Here is a 17,766-nt window from a genome sequence, read left to right as displayed (position 1 = left end):
GATGGAAAGGAGGAGGGAGGGAGGGAAGGAAGAAATAGGGAAGGAGAGAGGAGGGTTGGGATGGAAAGAAGGTGGGAGGGTGGGAAGGAAGAAATAGGGAGGGAGGGAAGGAAGGAGGAAGAGCGGGGAGGAAGAAATGAAGAAATAGGGAGAAAGGACAGGGGGAAAGGAATGTAAAAGAAGGGAAGGATAGAAAAGAAAAAAAGAAAAAGGGAAGGGAAGGGGAAGAGGGGGGACGGGATAAAGAAGGAAGATCGAAAAAGAAGGAAAAGAAAGGAAAAAGGAAAGGGAAGGGAAAGGAGATAGAAGGAAGGGGAAGGGGAACTTTCCTTCCTCCAAAGGGACCCTTTGCGTCTGGTGGGACAGCTTCCCCCTCTCCCCCACCCAATCCAGCCTCTCATCCTGCAGACCCCCTTCCATCATCCCACCGCCTCTTCTTCTTCCTCCTCCCCTCCCCGACGCACCTCCTCCTCCTCCTCCTCCTCCTCCTCCTCCTCCGGCAGAGTCGCTGCCCTTCCGGCCGGGGGCGGCTCTGATCCGGCCGCCAGGGACGGCTTCCCCGTCGTCTCTCCTCTCCGTGGGGCCTTCGGGGGTCTCCTTCCCTTCCGGCTGAGGGCTGGGCTCCCGCTGGGCCCGGCCTTCCGCCAAACACTCGCCCGGCTCTTTGTTCCTGGAGCCTTTGGGGTCTCCCACCTGTGGTGGGGGGAAAGGCCGAGCGACACCCGTCAATCTTTTCCTGGGGATGAGGGGTGGGGCGCAGCTGGCCACGCCCTTCCCCAATTCTCTCACTTGGCCGGTTCGGGGACCCTCCAGAGGGGCTGGGGGTTTCTGCCTCCCCCCTTCCCCGAGGCCCCAGAGCCCCTCCTCACCTTGCTGCTACAGTGGGCGCAGCTCCGTCGCTTGCTCCGCTTCAGCCGGAGGTCTCCGCTGTGCTCATGGCAGGAGCTGCACCAGTCCTTCTGCCCCTCCGGCCACTCCGACTCCTGAAATGGGAACCCCCCACCCCAGTCCAAAATGAGTCCCTCAAGCCACCATATCTGGGGATGGGAAAGGGGGGGTTTGACCCCTAAGAGCTGGCTCCACTCCAGTGAAAAGCGTCTACACGTCGTCGTCCCCGCTTAACAACCCCAAGTGGGACTGTCTGTCTGTCTGTCTGTCTATCTATCTATCCATCCATCTATCATCTCTCTAATCTGTCTATCTGTCCATCTGTTTCTCTCTAATATCTATCTATCTATCTATCTATCTATCTATCTATCTATCTATCTATCTATCTATCTATCTATCTATCTATCTATCCATCCATCCATCCATCCATCTATCATCTCTCTAATCTGTCTATCTGTCCATCTGTTTCTCTCTAATATCTATCTATCTATCTATCTATCTATCTATCTATCTATCTATCTATCTATCTATCTATCTATCATCTATCCATCCATCCATCCATCCATCTAATCTATCTATCTATCTGTCCATCTAATCTATCTATCTATCTATCTATCTATCATCTATCTATCTATCTATTTATCTATGTATCCATCCATCCATCCATCCATCCATCCATCTATCTAATCTATCTATCATCTCTCTAATCTGTCTATCTGTCCATCTGTTTCTCTCTATTCTCATTCTATCTATCTATCTATCTATCTATCTATCTATCTATCTATCTATCTATCTATCTATCTATCTATCTATCTATCTTCTCTGTCTATCTGTCCATCTGTTTCTCTCTCTCTATTCTCTATCATCTCTCATCTATCTATTTATCTCCCTCCCTCCCTCTATTTATTATCTCTCTCATCTGTCCGTCTTTTTATCTCTCTCCCTACTCCCTATATCATCTCTTTATCTATCTCCCTCCCTCTCCCTCTATTATCTCTCTCAGCTGTCTGTCTCCCTCCTACTCTCTCATCTCTCTCGTCTGTGTATGTTTCTCTCTCTCTCTCATCTCTCATCTATCTGCCCGTTTAACTCTCTCTACTCTCTATCATCTCTCTAATCTATCTATCTTTTTCTCTCTCTCCTATCTCTCTCTCTCTATCTATTGATCTCTCATCTCTCTCTCTCTCTCTCACCTATCTGCCTATTTCTCTCTCTCTCTCTCTCTCTCTCCCTACCCTCAGCCTTCCGCAGCCAGTGAGGCTGTGTGGCTGTAAATGATCAGGTGCTCAGGGCCATATCCAGCCCAGCTGGCCCACCAAAGACCTACGGACCCCTCAAGACCTAAAACCTTCACCACACCCAGGGTTCAAAGCTAGGGCGATGTGGACTCCCACCTGTGAAGGCATCTAAGCAACGTTCCTGGCTAGGTGGGGGCTTTGAAAAAAAAAAAAGGGGGGGCTGGATTTTCACCTTCTCAGCATTCTGGCTCCCCATCTCCTTCCGTCTCTTGTTCTTCGAGGCAGCGTGGATTTTTGGGGGCTCCTCCTCCTCCTCCATGTCGGGCAGCGAGACTTCCTCGAACCCATCAAACTGGAAGGGGAGAGAGGGGCAAAGGTGGCAGGTTAAACACCCCCCCCACCCCCACCCGTAGGCCCAGGTGTGTTCCCACCAGGTGTGGGGGAGGAGCCGGACCTCCACACCTGTCCCGATCGCTTCCCCTTCCCGGAAAGGAGAACCAGAAGAGGGGAGGGGAGACCCCCCCACCTCATAGTCTTTCTCCTCCGTCCAATGGATTTCCTCGAAGTCCCCCAGGCGGCTGGCCGAGGGACGCAGGTGATCGAAGAAGATGGAGAATTCGTCCTGGAGGTGCTCGTGCCCTTTCAGCAGCTGCCACATCTGGGTCTTCAGCTAAATCCAGGGGTTCAAAAAAGGGGTTAAAACGAAAAAACAGCAAGCAAACTACGGCATCAAACTACGGGGGGAGAAGATATTTGCTTGGGTGGGGAGAAAATGGCTTGGAAGTCACCAAGTGCGAAAAAAAATAAAATAAATGACTTTATTGGTTTTGCCTGCATATTCTTGCAGTCGTCTCATGACCCAGCTAGGGAACATCGTCAGTGCTGGGAGGAGGTGGGGTGTGTGGAGAGGAGGAGGAAGAATAAGGAGGAGGAGAAGAGATGATGAAGAAGATGAAGATGATGATGGAAGAGGAGGAGGAGGAGGAAGAGAAAGAGGAAGAGGAGGACTGTGAAAGTCCTTGGTGCCCTCTGAGCTTGGTGGTTACCTTGCAGACATTTCATGACCCAGCTAGGGAACATCATCAGTGCTAGGAGGAGGTGGGGTGTGTGGAGAGGAGGAGGAAGAATAAGGAGGAGGAGAAGAGATGATGAAGATGAAGATAATGATGATGGAAGAGGAGGAGGAGGAGGAAGAGGAGGAGGAAGAGAAGAAAGAGGAAGAGGAGGACTGTGAAAGTCCTTGGTGCCCTCTGAGCTTGGGGGTTACCTTGCAGACATCTCATGACCCAACTAGGGAACATCGTCAGTACTAGGAGGAGGTGGGGTTTGTGGAGAGGAGGAGGAGGAAGAATAAGGAGAAGGAGAAAGACCAAGATGAATGATGATGGAAGAGGGGGAAGAGAAAGAGGAAGAGGAGGACTGTGAAAGTCCTTGGTGCCCTCTGAGCTTGGGGGTTACCTTGCAGACATCTCATGACCCAACTAGGGAACATCATCAGGGCTAGAAGGGAGCAGGGGTCTGCAGAGAGGAGGAGGAGGAGGAGGAAGGCTGTGAGATCCTTGGCACTCCCTGAGCTGGGTGGTTTCCTTGTGGGCGTTTCCCTGCCAAACTAGGGAACCTCATCCGTGCCGGAGGGGATAAAAGGGGACGAAGGACGGGACAGAAAGCGGCTCACTTCCATGATCTCTTGGGGTACGGAGTCCGTGCAGTTCTGCAGCACCTTGATGATCTTCTGGTGGTGGGATGGGTTCTCAGCGAAGCAGATCTCCAACCGCCGAAGGAACGTCCGGCTCTTCTCAAAGGCCTGCTGTTCCTCAAACTGGTGGAAGGGAAAAGAAGAAGGGAAAAAAAAAGTTTAGAAAGAGATGCAAGCAGAGTGCGCCCGTCTGCTGGGAACAACGCCGTCGGCTGTGGAGGAAACTGGGGGAGGGCAAAGTCCAGATGGGCAGAGCAGGGGAGAGGGAGAACAAGGGAGAGCGAGTTCAGAGGAAGATCCCACCCCCTCTTCATCCTAGGGCACGCAGGGAAGAATGGAGAAGGGAGCAACGTGGTTTGCATGGCTTACGGGGGAGGAAAGGGCCCTGATTCCCTTCATTAGCCACAGCCTGGGAATGAGAGTTTAAAAGAGATGCAAGCCGAGTGCGGCAGCTGCTGGGAACAAATGTGAGTTCATCTTGTGTTGACTTTGCTTATCTGCGTTCCTGGCGTCTTCCCAACCGGGTTGAGTTATTGCCGCACCTTCACATCTGGAATTCGTTCACCTGCCCTGCGGGACTCATTACCTCATTTTGCCTTGTTTGGACTTTTAAGTTACAGTTTTTGTTGACCATGTTTTGGACTTGATTCTCTGCAGCCAAAGGCTGTTCCTGGGAGAGATTTTCTCCAGCCCAGAAGGTAACCAGGACATTGGGGGCGAAGTTGGCGCTAATAAAGGGACTCCTACTGATGATCTGACCGTGTTGCCTTTGTGCCACGCCCCTTTGGGTCATCACAGTTGCCAAGGGTCTGAATTTTGACCAGAGGACCACGGGGGATGCTACAACGGTCATTAGTGTGAAAAACGGTCCCAAATCTGTTGTAACTTGGAACGAACTGTTGTTAAGTCTAGGGCTACCTGAAGTAGACGGAGCCCGGGTGTGGATCCCAGACATTCTCTCTCTCTCTCCCCTCCCCAGCCTCAACACACACACCCCGCCTTGCCAAGCTGAGCTGCCCACGCTTCCTCCAGCTGACCCACCAATCCGCACTCCAGCGCTTGCTCGGGCAGCAGAAAGGCCGCGAAGTCGGTCAAGAGTTGAGGCCAGTCCTGGAGGAGGATCCGGAGCCGGGCGTAGAGATCGACGGCCGTCTGCTTCTGCAGGTTGTTCTCAAACTCGTAGATGTTGCGGAGAAATTCTTCGTATTTGCCTGGAACGAGGCGCAGGGCTTCGCGTACCTTTGGGGGAAAGCCAAGAATTAGCGCCAGTAGGCGCGGGTGGAGTCGCCAAGATCCCTATTGGGGTTTCCAGCAATGGGTACATGAGGTCCTTGACTTACGACGGCAAGCAGGAGCAAAAATTCTATTCTGTTCTATATTCTACTTTATTCTATATTCTATTCTATTCTATATTCTATTCTATATTCTATTTTATTCTACAGTCTGTTCTATATTCTATTCAATATTCTATTTCTATCCCCTATATTCTATTTTATTCTATATTCTCTTCTATTCTATCCTATCCCATCCCATCCTATCCTTTCCTAATTTTATTCTATTCTATTTCTATCCTCTATATTCTATTTCTATCCTATATTCTCTATTCTATCCTATCCCATCCTATCCTTTCCTAATTTTATTCTATTCTATTTCTATCCCCTATATTCTATTCTTCTATTTCTATCCCCTATATTCTATCCTTCTATTCTATTCTATTTCTATTCTATTCTTTATTCCAATATTCTATTCTATTTTCTAAAAAATATATTCCATTCTATTCCATTCCATTCTTCTTCCTCATTCTATGCTATGCTATTCTTATTCCATCCCATTCCATTCTCTACTCTATTCATTCCTATTCTATTCTATTCTATTCTATTCTATTCTATTCTATTCTATTCTATTCTATTCTATTCTATTCTATTCTATTCTATTTTATTCATGTCAGAAGCACAGAAGCACTCCTGGGTTGAAAGAATTAGCCAGTAACATCACCATGAGGGCTCCTTTCCTGTGCCCGGCAGGAGCTGGAGCGAAGGACGAGAGGCCCACCCTGCCCCGCAGCAGCTCTCAAACGTGGTCTTCCTCACCTCCTTGCCCCAGCCTTCCAACCGCTTAAGCCATGGTTTTCCTTACCCTGTTCAGGTAAGCCTGGGCGAAAGCGAAGTCCTTCTGCTCGCGCAGCGGGTCTCTCTCCAGGATGTCGTCATCGTAAAGGAGGAGGAGCTTGGAGGTGTCTTTGCTGGTGCGGCCCCGCCCCCTCTTGGCCCGGGCTCGCTGGGAGGCCCGGCTCTTGGTGGTGGCCTTGGGGTTCTCTCCTAAGGACAAGGCAAGCCGGAGGGAATCAGGGCCCTTTCCTTCCCCGTAAGCCATGCAACCCACGTTGCTCCCTTCTCCGTTCCTCCCTGCGTGCCCTAGGATGACGAGGGGGTGGACCTGGGTCTTCCTCTGAACTCCTTCTCCCTTGTTCTCCCTCTCCCCTGCTCTGCCCATCCGGATTTTGCCCTTCCCCAGTTTCCTCCACAGCCAACGGAGCCACATTCCGTCTGCTTCTTGACTTCCCGCTTGGAATCAGATTCGAACAGGGGCACGACAAAATGTCTGCAAGAAAACCACCAAGCTTAGAGAGACCCAGGACCCTACAATCTTCCTCTTCCTCCTCCTCTTTGCAAACACTACCTCCTTCTAGCACTGACGACGTTACCTAGTTGGGTCACGAAACATCGGCAAGGAAACCACCAAATTCAGAGAGTCACATGGACCCCACAGTCTTCCTCGTCTTCACAAACCCCACTTCCGTTCTAGCACTGACGACGTTACCTAGTTGCGTCATGAAACGTTTGCAAGGAAACCACCGAACTCAGAGAGCACCAAGGAGCCCTCATTTCAACCCTGAGCTACAAATAGTTGGTCAACTATTAACCATGGTTGGTTGTCCTACTGGACTTCGGAGGAAAGCTGGCCACAAACCAGTTGGAAGTCCACAATCTTCAAGTTACACCACGGGTTGAGAAACATCGATCTAATGCAAACTCACTGTCTCTCTCTCCCTCTCCCTCTCTCTCATCAGGTCTTCTATCATCATCCTCTTTTAACGATGGGTGGAGTATGGGCAACTTAATGACTGGCCCACTGCCCTTCCCGTCACCAATGAGGAGTTTTGTTCAGCAGAGGATACATTCTCACGGTGCTCGGAGAGAGAGAAATATCTGCTTCTATCTAGGATTGAACCTACAGCCTGCTGACTGTGAGGCAAGATTGCTACCTCTAGGCCACCGCGCCACTCTGTTCTAATCAGTGAGTAAATGGGGGCCATATCTCTACCTTTCCAAATATCAGTCTTGTTCATTTTGGGGGGGTAATTTATGCCTCGTCTTCCTTTCGAGACAGGGAAAAAAAACACAATTTTTTTTTAAGGAAGCCCACCTGGAGGGCTGTTGCTGGCCTCCACGGTCGGCGGGGTGCAGGTTGAGGCGAGAGAGGCGGCTGGCCCGTCTCCTGGGCCCGCCACCTCGTTGGCCATTTCGTCCTCCTTCTGTTGGGTCTCCAGAGGTTCCCCTTCTTCTTCCTCCTCCTCTTCCTCTTCCGGCTCCGAGTTCTCTTCCTGCGAGTTCTCCTCCTCCGAATCTCCTTCCTGGCTCAGCCGCCTCTCGGAGGCCAACCAGGTCAGCTTTTCCATGGTTTCCTGAAGACACCCCCAAGAGCACAGCCAAATCATTGCGGGGTCGGGGGACGATCCAAGACACAGACCCTCGCCCCACTTTGCCCTGCACCCCCCCCTTACTCGTTCCTCCAAAGGAAAACAATTACAAGTGAAACTCGGCCTTTTCCCTAGAGAACATCTTGCGATGAAATGAGAGGAGAGGAGAGAAAAGAAAGGAAAGGAAAGAAAGGAAAGGAAAAGAAAAGGAAAAGTAAGGAAAGGAAAGGAAAGAGGAAAGGAAAGGAAAGGAAAGGAAAGAAGGAAAGGAAAGAGGAAAGGAAAGGAAAGGAAAGGAAAGGAAAGGAAAGGAAAGGAAAGGAAAGGAAAGGAAAGAGGAAAGGAAAGAGGAAAGGAAAGGAAACGAAAAAGGAAAGGAAAGGAAAGGAAAGGAAAGAAGGAAAGGAAAAAGGAAAGGAAAGGAAAGGAAAGGAAAGGAAAGAAGGAAAGGAAAGAGGAAAGGAAAGGAAAGGAAAGGGGAAAGGAAAGGAAAGAGAAAAGGAAAGGAAACAAAAAAGGAAAGGAAAGGAAAAAGGAAAGGAAAGGAAAAAGGAAAGGAAAGGAGGAAAGGAAAGGAAAAGGAAAAGGAAGGAAGGGAAAGGGAAAAGGAAGGAAAAAGAAAAGGAAGGATAGCAGAATAACAGAGTTGGAAGGGACCTCAGAGGTCTTCTAGTCCAGCCCTCTGCTCGAGCAGGAGACCCTATCCCATTTCAGTGGCTGTCCAGTCTCTTCCAAAAGACGTAAGATTGGGGTCAAGATAATTCAGGGATCCTAGCCTGGTCTTACCTGAAGTTCTGGCACCGAGAGCACTGATTCCTCCGAAGCCGAAGACATCTCGTCTTCCTCATCCTGGATATAATCGTCAAAATCCTCCTCTTCCTCTTCCTCCAGACCGTCTTTCTCGCCTCCTCCCTCCTGGCCAGATGACGCCGTCCCTTCGGGGCGGTTCCCCACTTCCTCCCCCTTTCCCGAGGAGCTGACGGGATCCGCCACGGCGCTGCCGACAGCGTCGGCAGGGGAAGCATGACGACTTCCTCCTTCGGCCGCTTGTGGCCCGGTTGAGTTGGTGGCCTCCTGCTCCTCGTCTTCCTCCTCCTGCTCCTCCTCCTGGGAGCCCGCTTGGCTCTGCCCTTCCTTCAGCGCCTTCCGGACTCCTGAGGCCGTCTCAACCTCCAGGCCCTGCCCGAGGCCCAAAACCAGCTCGCCTTCCATCGGGGAGCCTTCCGAAGATGGATTTGGCGGGATAGGGGTGGCTTCCGGAGAGGGTATTATTTCCTTCGCGGTGTCCGAGTCCACCTTGACCAAGTCTCCTAACTCCGCCATGGGGGAGAACGGAGAAGGGCCCAAAACATCTCCCCCCTCCATGTAACCCTGGATAGGAAGTTCTGCCTGGACCCCAGAGGGAAGCTCGGAGGACCACGGGCCGCCGGCTTCTCCTGGGACCTTTTGAGGGCTGGACTGGTCAGGGTCTGGAATATCCCCACCGGGCGCTATTTTGCTGGCCGGCGGAGTACACCTCTCCGCGTCTTTGGTCATCGCGGACGCCGGGGGAGGGCCTGAACTGGAGGTGACCACCAAGGGAAGGGCAGAGGGAGGAGAAGTTGCCACTGGCTGGTTGAGCGGGCAGGGGAAAGGCGTGGGGTTTACCAGCAGGGTGGTGATGGGGATAGACTGGGGTGCCGAGACCGCCTGGGCTGTGGCCGAAAGCGGCTGGAGCACGTTGCAGCCGTTGGCGAGGCCCAAGACTTTGACTGTCCCAGCGGGAACGGTGAAGATGACCGGGGCTGGATGAAGCACTGGGGCGGCCTTCAGCAACGGAGCCGCTTTGGGGCTCTTCTTTTTCTGGGACCCCCTGGGGACAGGAACCTTCCGGACGCGGCTGGCGGGGAGAGCCGGGAGGATCATTTTGGGCTGGAAAGCGACCGGCAGGGAAGAGACCACGTTGGGGGGCACCGCGGGGGCCAAACACGGACGGGGTCCTGCCGGCCGAGCGGAGAGGACGCCTCGCAGCGTGAAAGGGGGGCCGTGGCCCAGGGCGGAGGTGGGTAGGTTCAGGTGGGGCACGGCCGACAACGGCTGGACCAATGAGGAGGGTTGCGGCAAGGGGGAGACATGAGCCAATTTGCCCGGGGCCGCTGCTGCGGCGGACAAGGGTTGCTTGGCGCTCATTTTCAGGTAGCTGCCTGTCCCGGCCGGGGTCAAACACGGTTGGACCAGGAAGGGTTTGGCGACGGCCGGACGCTGCCACCGCCACATTCGGCGGCAGAAGCGGCTGTTTAGGGGTCTCAGGATGAGCTGGAGGCCCTCGGGCATGCGCAGAGGGCACTCGGGGTTGGCGGGATCGGCCGGCTCGCTCCCGGCCTTGGTATCCGTGTCGGGGTCCTGGGAGGCCACTCTAGCACGCTGCTGCTCTATGGCCTCTTGGATGGAGGGCAAGCTGGCCTGGGAGAAAGAGGAGAAACAGAAGGCGGGGTGTGTGTGTGAAATAGGTGTTTATGTGTGGGTTGTGTTAAAGAGAAGCGGGGAATTGAAAAAAAAACACCTTGGGTTTGTGTTGAGCGTGAGAGAGTGAACTTTCAAGTACGTTAAAAGTTACATTTATTCGCTATACATTTATTTTCCTTTTTTGTTTTTACGCTCATTTTGGGGTCGTTGTTCTTAGCGCTGCTTTGTTTTGCATTTTACCTTTTTATGGTAAAATAAAATATAGTTAAAATAAAAAAAGACCAGGGAAGCTGTTCTTTCTCCCCGCCCCCTCTTGTTTTTTCCCCCCAGCGTCCAGGTGGGATGGATTCTATAAGTTAAAGTTAAATTTATTTCCTAATTGGATCACCTTTCTCTCTGGAAAGAGACAGAGAGAGATGGATAGATGGAGAAAGAGATGGAGAGAGGGATAGAGATGGAGAGAGAGAAATGGATAGATGGAGAGAGATGGAAAGGGAGATAAGAGATGGAGAGAGAGAAATGGATAGATGGAGAGAGATGGAGAGAGAGATGGAGAGAGAGAGAGATGGAGAGAGAGATGGAGAGAGAGAGATGGAGAGAGAGATGGAGAGAGAGATGGAGAGAGAGATGGAGAGAGAGAGAGATGGAGAGAGAGAGATGGATCGATGGAGAGAGATGGAAAGGGAGATAAGAGATGGAGAGAGAGAAATGGATAGATGGAGAGAGATGGAGAGAGAGAGAGAGATGGAGAGAGAGATGGATAGATGGAGAGAGATGGAGAGGGAGATAAGAGATGGGGAGAGAGAGAGGGATAGATGGAAAGAGAGATGGAGAGAAAGAGAGATGGAGAGAAAGATGGAGAGATAGAGAGAGGGAGAGAGAGGCATATATGGAGAGAGAGAGAGAGGGAGCACAAGAAAGCCAGAATTTGAGATTTCCCTAAAGGATTTTTAACGCCTGTCTGACAACAACAGGCTGTCCTTGACTTACAACCGTACGTGGAGCAGGAAAATACACTGCGACACAACACAATTGTGAAGCAAAGCCTCACATGTGACCCACGCACACTTCCCCCCCCCCTGCAATCCCCGCAAAGTTTACCTTTAACCAGAAGGGCAAGCGCTGCTCTTCCTGCTCCGCAGGCGGTTTCCAATCGCCGGGTTGAATTTCCTCGCAAAGACGGGGCAAAACCGGAAGCTGCTTCGTGGTTTTATAATACTAAAGAACAGATAACAAGAAACGATCCCTCAGGCTTCTGACCTTGCCTGATGATCCACAGAGGGGCAAGTCCTCAAATTACGACCGCAACGGAGCCCCGGATGGCTGCGCAGCTAAGCGAGACATCGGTCGAGTGAGGTTTTGCCTCAGGGTACGACGTTTCTGGCCGCCGTTGTTAAGTGGATCGCTGCGGTTAAAAGTCTATAGAGATCCTCCGTTGTCCAAGATCATGATTTCACCAAAGGTGCGCTTTTTTTTTCACGATATTCTTCTTTTTTGCTTCAAAGAAGTTTCGCTTCTCATCCACGGAGCTTCTTCAGCTTCTGACTGGTCCTTTGCATCCTTTTTAGAGAGTCATTGAGGCCACTTGGAGGTTTATCGGTGTCTTCTCAGGGTCACCTTGAGTAGCGCAAATGGGTGTGGAGAAGGCTCAAGTGACCCTGAGGACACAGATAAACCTCCGAGTGGCCTCAACGACCCTCTAAAAACGATACAAATGACCAGCTGTCCGCAAGGAGGATCAATCCTTCCGTTCCCCATCATCCGGTCAGAGCGGAAGAAGCTCCTTGGATGAGAAGCGAAACGTCTTCAGAAGAAGAAAAAAAACAAGGAAGTCCGGTTGCCTTCTGAAAAAAAAAAAAAAAACACCTTTGGGACAACTGTGACCTGGAGGACTGAGAAGGATTTATACTCCTTGCAGGCAACTTGGTCATTTGCATCCATTTTAGAGAGTCCCTGAGGCCACTTGGGGGTTTATCTGTGTCTTCTCAGGGTCACCTTGAGTAGTGCAAACGGGTGTGGAGAAGGCTCAAGTGACCCTGAGGACTCAGATAAACCTCCGAGTAGCCTCAACGCCTCTCTAAAAAGGATGCAAACGACCAGCTGCTTACAACGAGGATCAAACCTTCCGTTCCCCACCGTCCAGCCAGAGCAGAAGAAGCTCCTTGGATGAGAAGCAAAACTTCTTCAAAAGAAAAACCAAGAAAGGTCCAATGGCCTCTTGAACAACAACAAAAAAACCATCTTTGGGACAACCCAAACGACGTGGAAGATGGAGATTCTCCAGAAAGCCAGCCCCCCGCCGTCAAGAGACCACGGTTGAATTTAATGAAGCTTCTCCGGGGACGGAAGATTTGGGTGGAAACTCACCCGGATGATGTTGTCGGGGACCCGGTTCATATTTCGGTTCTTGATCCGTCCCGTCAGCTGGTGGGCCGTCTTGGTGGTCAGAAGGTACTTACTGATGAGGGGCTTGGGGAAGTCGGTGCCTTCGAAGTGCTTGAGACCCAGGGCCAACAAGCTGAAACAAGGGAAGGGGGTCAGGAGAGTTAGGAAGGGACGGGGGTGGGAAGTCCAAAATCCCAGCAACTGGTTCTCTGCCCGGTTGGTGGGTGGGCACGGCCAGGGTGCCCATTTTGTTTTGCCTTCCCCACAGTCCGGAGGCTTTCCTCAGGAGTCTGGGGAGGGCGAAAACAGCCTCCCCCGGGCTCCGGAAGCTGGAAACAGGCCTGTTTCCAGACTTCCGGAACGTTAAAGGTATTAAGGTTTAGAAACTGACCAGCAGTGAGTAGCTACACAATGCTGTGAAGCTGATGTGAAGTCTGGCTGATGTTAACGAGAGTGATTCAGCAGAGTGGGGGCATTTCCCTTTAAGGCTGGAGAGTAAAGTTCCCTTTAAGAGGGATGTATATAAATGGCAGCCATTAGAGGGGAGCGGTTCTTTTTTCCTTGTGACCCGGATTCAGTGCCCAAGTTCTCCGCGTGTGTTAAGAAGAAGACAAGCTTGCTTGTAAAGGTATTTTGCCACCACGTGTATATTGTCTTGTGCTTGCCTGTTGTGCATTAACCACGGTTAATGTCGACATCGCCGGGTGCTATGTGTCGCTCCTGGGTTGTCTCATAGTCACGCTGCCAAACACTCTGGACACAGGAGGCCCATTTCCCGCCTTCCCAGAGACCTCCGCGCAGATCCCGCGCTTACCTGTATCCAAAACGGGGCCACCTGGAGACTCCTGGGAGTGGTCAGGCGGGTGGGTGGGGCCAAGCCGGTGAGGTTCAACTCCTGGTTCGGTTGAACCGGGTGTAAACAGACAGTTCGCCTAAACCGGGCTGAACCAGCCTGAATCCCGCCCTCGGGAAGGGAAACGATACAGGATGGGCCCGTAAGAGGCGGATGCACCTACTTGTCTTCTCCTTTGGTGAAGACCACCTTGTCCCTGGGTGTTTTGGCTTTGAAGGAGCAGGTGGGGAGCAGCTCTGGGTAGAGGAAAACTCTCCGCGTGGCCAGGATCCAGGCCACTTGCTTCGGCAAGCAAGAAAAGTCGTTCACTAAAAGAAGAGAGAGAGAGAGAGAAGGAGGAGAAGGAGCAAGAGGAGGAGGAGGAGGAAGAAAAGAAAAAGAAGAGGAGGAGGAGGAGGAGGAGAAGAAGAAGAGGAGGAAGAGGAAGAAGAAGAAGAGGAAGAGGAAGAAGAAGAAGAAGAAGAAGAAGAAGAGGAGGAGGAGGAGGAGGAGGAGGAGGAGGAGGAGAAGAGGAGGAGAGAGAAGAAGAAGAGGAGGAGAAGGAGGAGGGGGGAAGGAGGAGGAGGAAGAAGAAGAAGAGGAGGAGAAGGAGGAGGAGGGGGAAGGAGGAGGAGGAGAAGAGGAAGAGGAGGAGGAAGAAGAAGAAGAAGAAGAAGAAGAAGAAGAAGACGACAAGGAGGAAGAGAAGGAGGAGAAGGAGGAGGAGGAGGAGGAAGAGGAGTAGAAGAAATCGATTTTTAATTCCTTCCTTGCAACTGACTCGTACTTATGACGGCCGCAGTGCTTCCCCCCCATCCCATCCCCCCAGGGATTGCGTGATTTCTCCCCACAAGCCAAACCCAGGGAGGAAGCCAGATTCATTTAACAACCGTTTTCCTAGTCGATTTCACTTAACGACGGGGGCAAGGAAGGTCTTCAAAACCGGGACAAACGCACCGAACAGATACGGCCCGCTTAGCGACAGAAACGATGAGTCCTAAGTCGAGGACCCTCTGTGGATTTTTGGGCCCGGGTTTTTTTGTTTTGTTTTTTAAAAAGGCACGACGTGCGGAAAAGCCTCGCCCGGACCATGTCAATATAATTATGATGGGAGATTTTAATGGAACTGTAGATAATAAATTACCCTCCCAAATCTTATTTGCATTGAAGGGCGGGACAGGACGGGACTCACTGTTCTTTTTGACGACTTTCCGGGGGCTCCACTCGACCTTGACGTGAGCGTGGAAGTCCCTGATCAGCTGCAGGGACTCCTTCAGGTTGAGAGGCTGGAAAGAGGTCTGGAAGGCCGGGTTGGAAGGCTGGCTGAGGGCGAGGGAGCTCTGGGCGAAGCTCTCCAACTCATTCTGCGGGGAACAGAAAGAGGGGAAAAAAGACAGCTGAAAAATCACGGCGGATGGGACTTCAGTCCAGCCTGAGGACGGAGGACAAGATGGAGGAGGAGGAGAAGAAAGATAAGGAGGAGATAGACGCGGAAAAGGAAGACAGGGAAGGGCAAAGAGGAGGAGAAGACTGAAGAAGAGCAGAAGGAAGAGACAGACAAGGAGGAAGGGAAGACGAAGAGAGGAGGAGGAGGAGATGTGGAAGGAGAAGAAAGATGAGGAGGTTGGAGGAGACGGAGGATATGGAAATAGAGGAGGAGGAGATGGAGGAGATGGAGGAGGAGGAGAAAGGGGACATGGAGAAGGGAAAGTTGGAGAAGGAGAAAAAGATGGAGAAGGATAAGAAGATGGAGGACACGGAAATAGAGGAGGAGGGTAAGAAGATGGAGGGCAAGGAGAAGATGAAGGAGGAGGAGGAAGAGGAGGAGATGGAGGGCAAGGAGAAGAGAAGACGAAGGAGAAGAGGAGAAGATGGTGAAGGAGGAGATGAAGGATAAGAAGATAGAGGACATGGAACTAGATGAGGAGGATGAGAAGATGGAGGGAAAGACGGACGAGGAGGACAGGAGGAGAAGATGGAGAAGAAGAGAAGGTGGAAAAGGAGGAGAAAGAGGAGCAGACGGAGAAGGGGAAGACAGAGAAGGAGGAGAAAGATGGAGAAGGGAAAGATGGGAGGAGAAGGGAAAGATGGAGGAGAAGGAAAAGATGGAGGAAACAGAACTAGATGAGGAGGATGAGAAGATGGAGGACAAGGAGAAGAAGAGGAGAAGAAGGTGAAGGAGGAGATGAAAGATAAGAAGATGGAGGAAACGGAACTACATGAGGAGGATGAGAAGATGATGGAGGGGAAAAGAGACCAGGAGGACAGGAGGAGGAGATGGAGAAGAAGAGAAGGTGGAAAAGGAGGAGAAAGAGGAGGAGAGGCGGAGAAGGGGAAGGTGGAGGAGAGAGAGCGGGATGGCGAAGTCAAGGATAAAGAGAGAGAGAGAAATTACCAGGAAGAGCCGGGAAGTGCTGGCCTCGGTGCTCAGGCTCGGGTTGCAACTGGACAGCAGGTGAACCTGGGTCAGAAGCTGCACGTGCTGGAAACGGTTGGGCGGAGAAGGTCAGTGGTCAGCAACCCGCCCGTCCCGTTTCCCCCCCCCAAAAAAACCACCCAACCCGCCTGGGGTTGGAGGGCTTAAGAGAGGCCCAGGAGAGCCAGGCCCAAGGCAGCGGGGCATCTGACCTGTTGCATCTGGTGCTCCAGCCTCTTCCTCTGCCCGGCGTCCAGCGCCAGGGTCTGAGCCGCCTTCTCGGTCCGCAGCTTGGACCTCTCCATCTCCTGGGGCAGCTTGACGGCGGACTTCTTCACCCGCAGCTGCTCCAGTTGTTCCTTCACCGTCCGATGCTGCTCATTCAGCAGGTTGGCCAGGGGTTCTTCAAACCTGCACCAAGGAGGTGAAAATGTGTGTGTGTGTGTGGGTGGGTGGGTGTACTAGGTTCGGGGGAACCCCCCTCCCACCTGCCCGGCGTTCGTCGCCCTCCTTGGAGAACCGGGGTCCTTTTAGGGCAGGGTGTCAACTTGTAAATCGTTCCTTTTTCTTTTGTTTCTTCTTTTCAAATTAAAAAAAACAAACACCTTCATTGAGGTTTAAAATGTGAAAATACAAATAGACCTATCACAAAAATAAAATGTGTACGATTCACCGTCCTTCCTGGACCGTGCGAAAAACTCAGCTGCGTTCCTACGTTTTCAGATATTTCGAATTAATCGTATACATGTGCGTTGTGACTCCGGAGTTGGAATCTCTTCCGTTGGCAGATGGGCTCTCAAGCGAAGAGGAAATGGCGGTAAATTATGAGCCGGCTCTGTCGAGTGATTTGGATAGCAGTCAGGATGAGGAAATGGATGTAACTAGGAGGGACAAACCTGATTTCATAGAGCTGTCAGGACCTTCGACCTCCTCTGATCCTTCTCCTCTGGCTGAGCAACAGCCGGGAATAGCTAACCGGGAACGCTTGCGAGACTTTTCTAGTGGGGAGGAGTCTTTGGAAAGAACCTGGCTAGATGTGCATAATAGACGTAAGTTGAGGCGTCAATCTCAATTAGGAAGGAGGCGTCAAGCCAGTGACTAATTAAGGAGATTAACACGCCCTCATAGGGGATATACGGAAATGGCTTGGCTGGCGAGCTTCGCCAGAAGCAAAGTGATTTATGGGAGTGAACACACGGAGAGAACTCTTTGCGGCTTTGGGATTATTAGCCACGTCAGGTTTGCCGGACAGAGTTTGGATTTATTGCTGAGGACTGGAAACCCTTCCACGGTCCTTTTGGGAAAGTTTGCTTTTTGGTTTGTGAACAGCCTGTTTCGTTTTGCCCTCCTGCAATTAAGGGGGAGACATAACACATATGCGTTGTGGCCCTGAGTCTGCGTTGTTAAGAGGAAGAGGACTCGGATATTGAGGAGGAGGTGGAATTGGGAATGCCTTCCTCCCCAGGACCTTCCTCTTCGGCAATGCCGTCCTCCCTGGTTATGCCTCAGGTTTCGGCCGATAACCGAGAGGGAGACCCTGAGGCTAATGAGGAGGGCATATCGGAGCAGCCTTTGACAGAGAGAATCAAGGTAGACGAATGCTGGTTTGATGCTAGGCAGCGTCGCAGGAAAAAGTGTGAGCTGCAACGCAGGAGACGTGGACGAATCAGAGACTGAGTTATTGACACAACCCCACAGGGAATAAAAGTGGGTGTGTTTGCTCTGGGAACTCCGTACGGGACAAAAGTGTGAATTTTCTGTCGAGCTTCGGTGTATCTTGTTTCTGGAAAGCTTTCGTGATTAATTGTTTCTGTTTATCTCATTGGACTTGGCAGCGTGTGCGATACTGCCAAGAGCGTTGCCTGCTTAAGGGAATTAACTCTGTAAATACCGAATCTTTTTGCCTGCTTGGATTTGGTCAGAGTTTGGACTTCTCATCTTCCTTGGAAAGGTGAGACATAACACATAGGATTGGGGGGGTTGTGTGTCAGGAAGGACGGCGCCTCAAAAGGCTTCTCTTGCGCATGCGGCGGGGTGAAACTTTCTGAACGGCTTGTCTCGCTTAGCAGCGGAAATTGGGGAGGGCTCGCAAGCTGAGGAATTGTGTATTGCTTTGCGCCCGGTTCTCCGATTGTTAGCTAGGCAGAGGTGATCTTGCCCTCCGCT

The 17,766-nt window shown here is 51.6% G+C and overlaps 1 protein-coding gene across 1 annotated transcript in view; it reads right to left on the bottom strand.

Moving 5' to 3' along the window:
* The window catches only part of LOC113453084 (GON-4-like protein), a 34,456-nt gene that overhangs the window by 2,923 nt on the left and 13,767 nt on the right, over window positions 1-17,766 (bottom strand). Inside the window, exons 15-29 of the mRNA XM_087914055.1 lie at window positions 15,813-16,011; window positions 15,580-15,666; window positions 14,377-14,548; window positions 13,369-13,513; window positions 12,335-12,485; window positions 11,069-11,185; window positions 8,309-9,964; window positions 7,249-7,507; window positions 5,959-6,140; window positions 4,864-5,061; window positions 3,802-3,945; window positions 2,653-2,796; window positions 2,359-2,478; window positions 870-983; window positions 465-693 (exon numbers count right to left, since the gene is read on the bottom strand). Coding sequence (XP_087770181.1) covers window positions 465-693; window positions 870-983; window positions 2,359-2,478; window positions 2,653-2,796; window positions 3,802-3,945; window positions 4,864-5,061; window positions 5,959-6,140; window positions 7,249-7,507; window positions 8,309-9,964; window positions 11,069-11,185; window positions 12,335-12,485; window positions 13,369-13,513; window positions 14,377-14,548; window positions 15,580-15,666; window positions 15,813-16,011 — 3,917 coding nt within the window. The remainder of the gene's footprint in view (window positions 1-464; window positions 694-869; window positions 984-2,358; window positions 2,479-2,652; window positions 2,797-3,801; window positions 3,946-4,863; window positions 5,062-5,958; window positions 6,141-7,248; window positions 7,508-8,308; window positions 9,965-11,068; window positions 11,186-12,334; window positions 12,486-13,368; window positions 13,514-14,376; window positions 14,549-15,579; window positions 15,667-15,812; window positions 16,012-17,766) is intronic.

The sequence above is a fragment of the Pseudonaja textilis genome, chromosome 16 (assembly GCF_049901715.1).
Source record: "Pseudonaja textilis isolate UNSWEBS1 chromosome 16, rPseTex1.2, whole genome shotgun sequence".
Lineage (NCBI taxonomy): Eukaryota > Metazoa > Chordata > Lepidosauria > Squamata > Elapidae > Pseudonaja > Pseudonaja textilis.
This window is presented reverse-complemented; position numbering and strand designations above follow the sequence as displayed.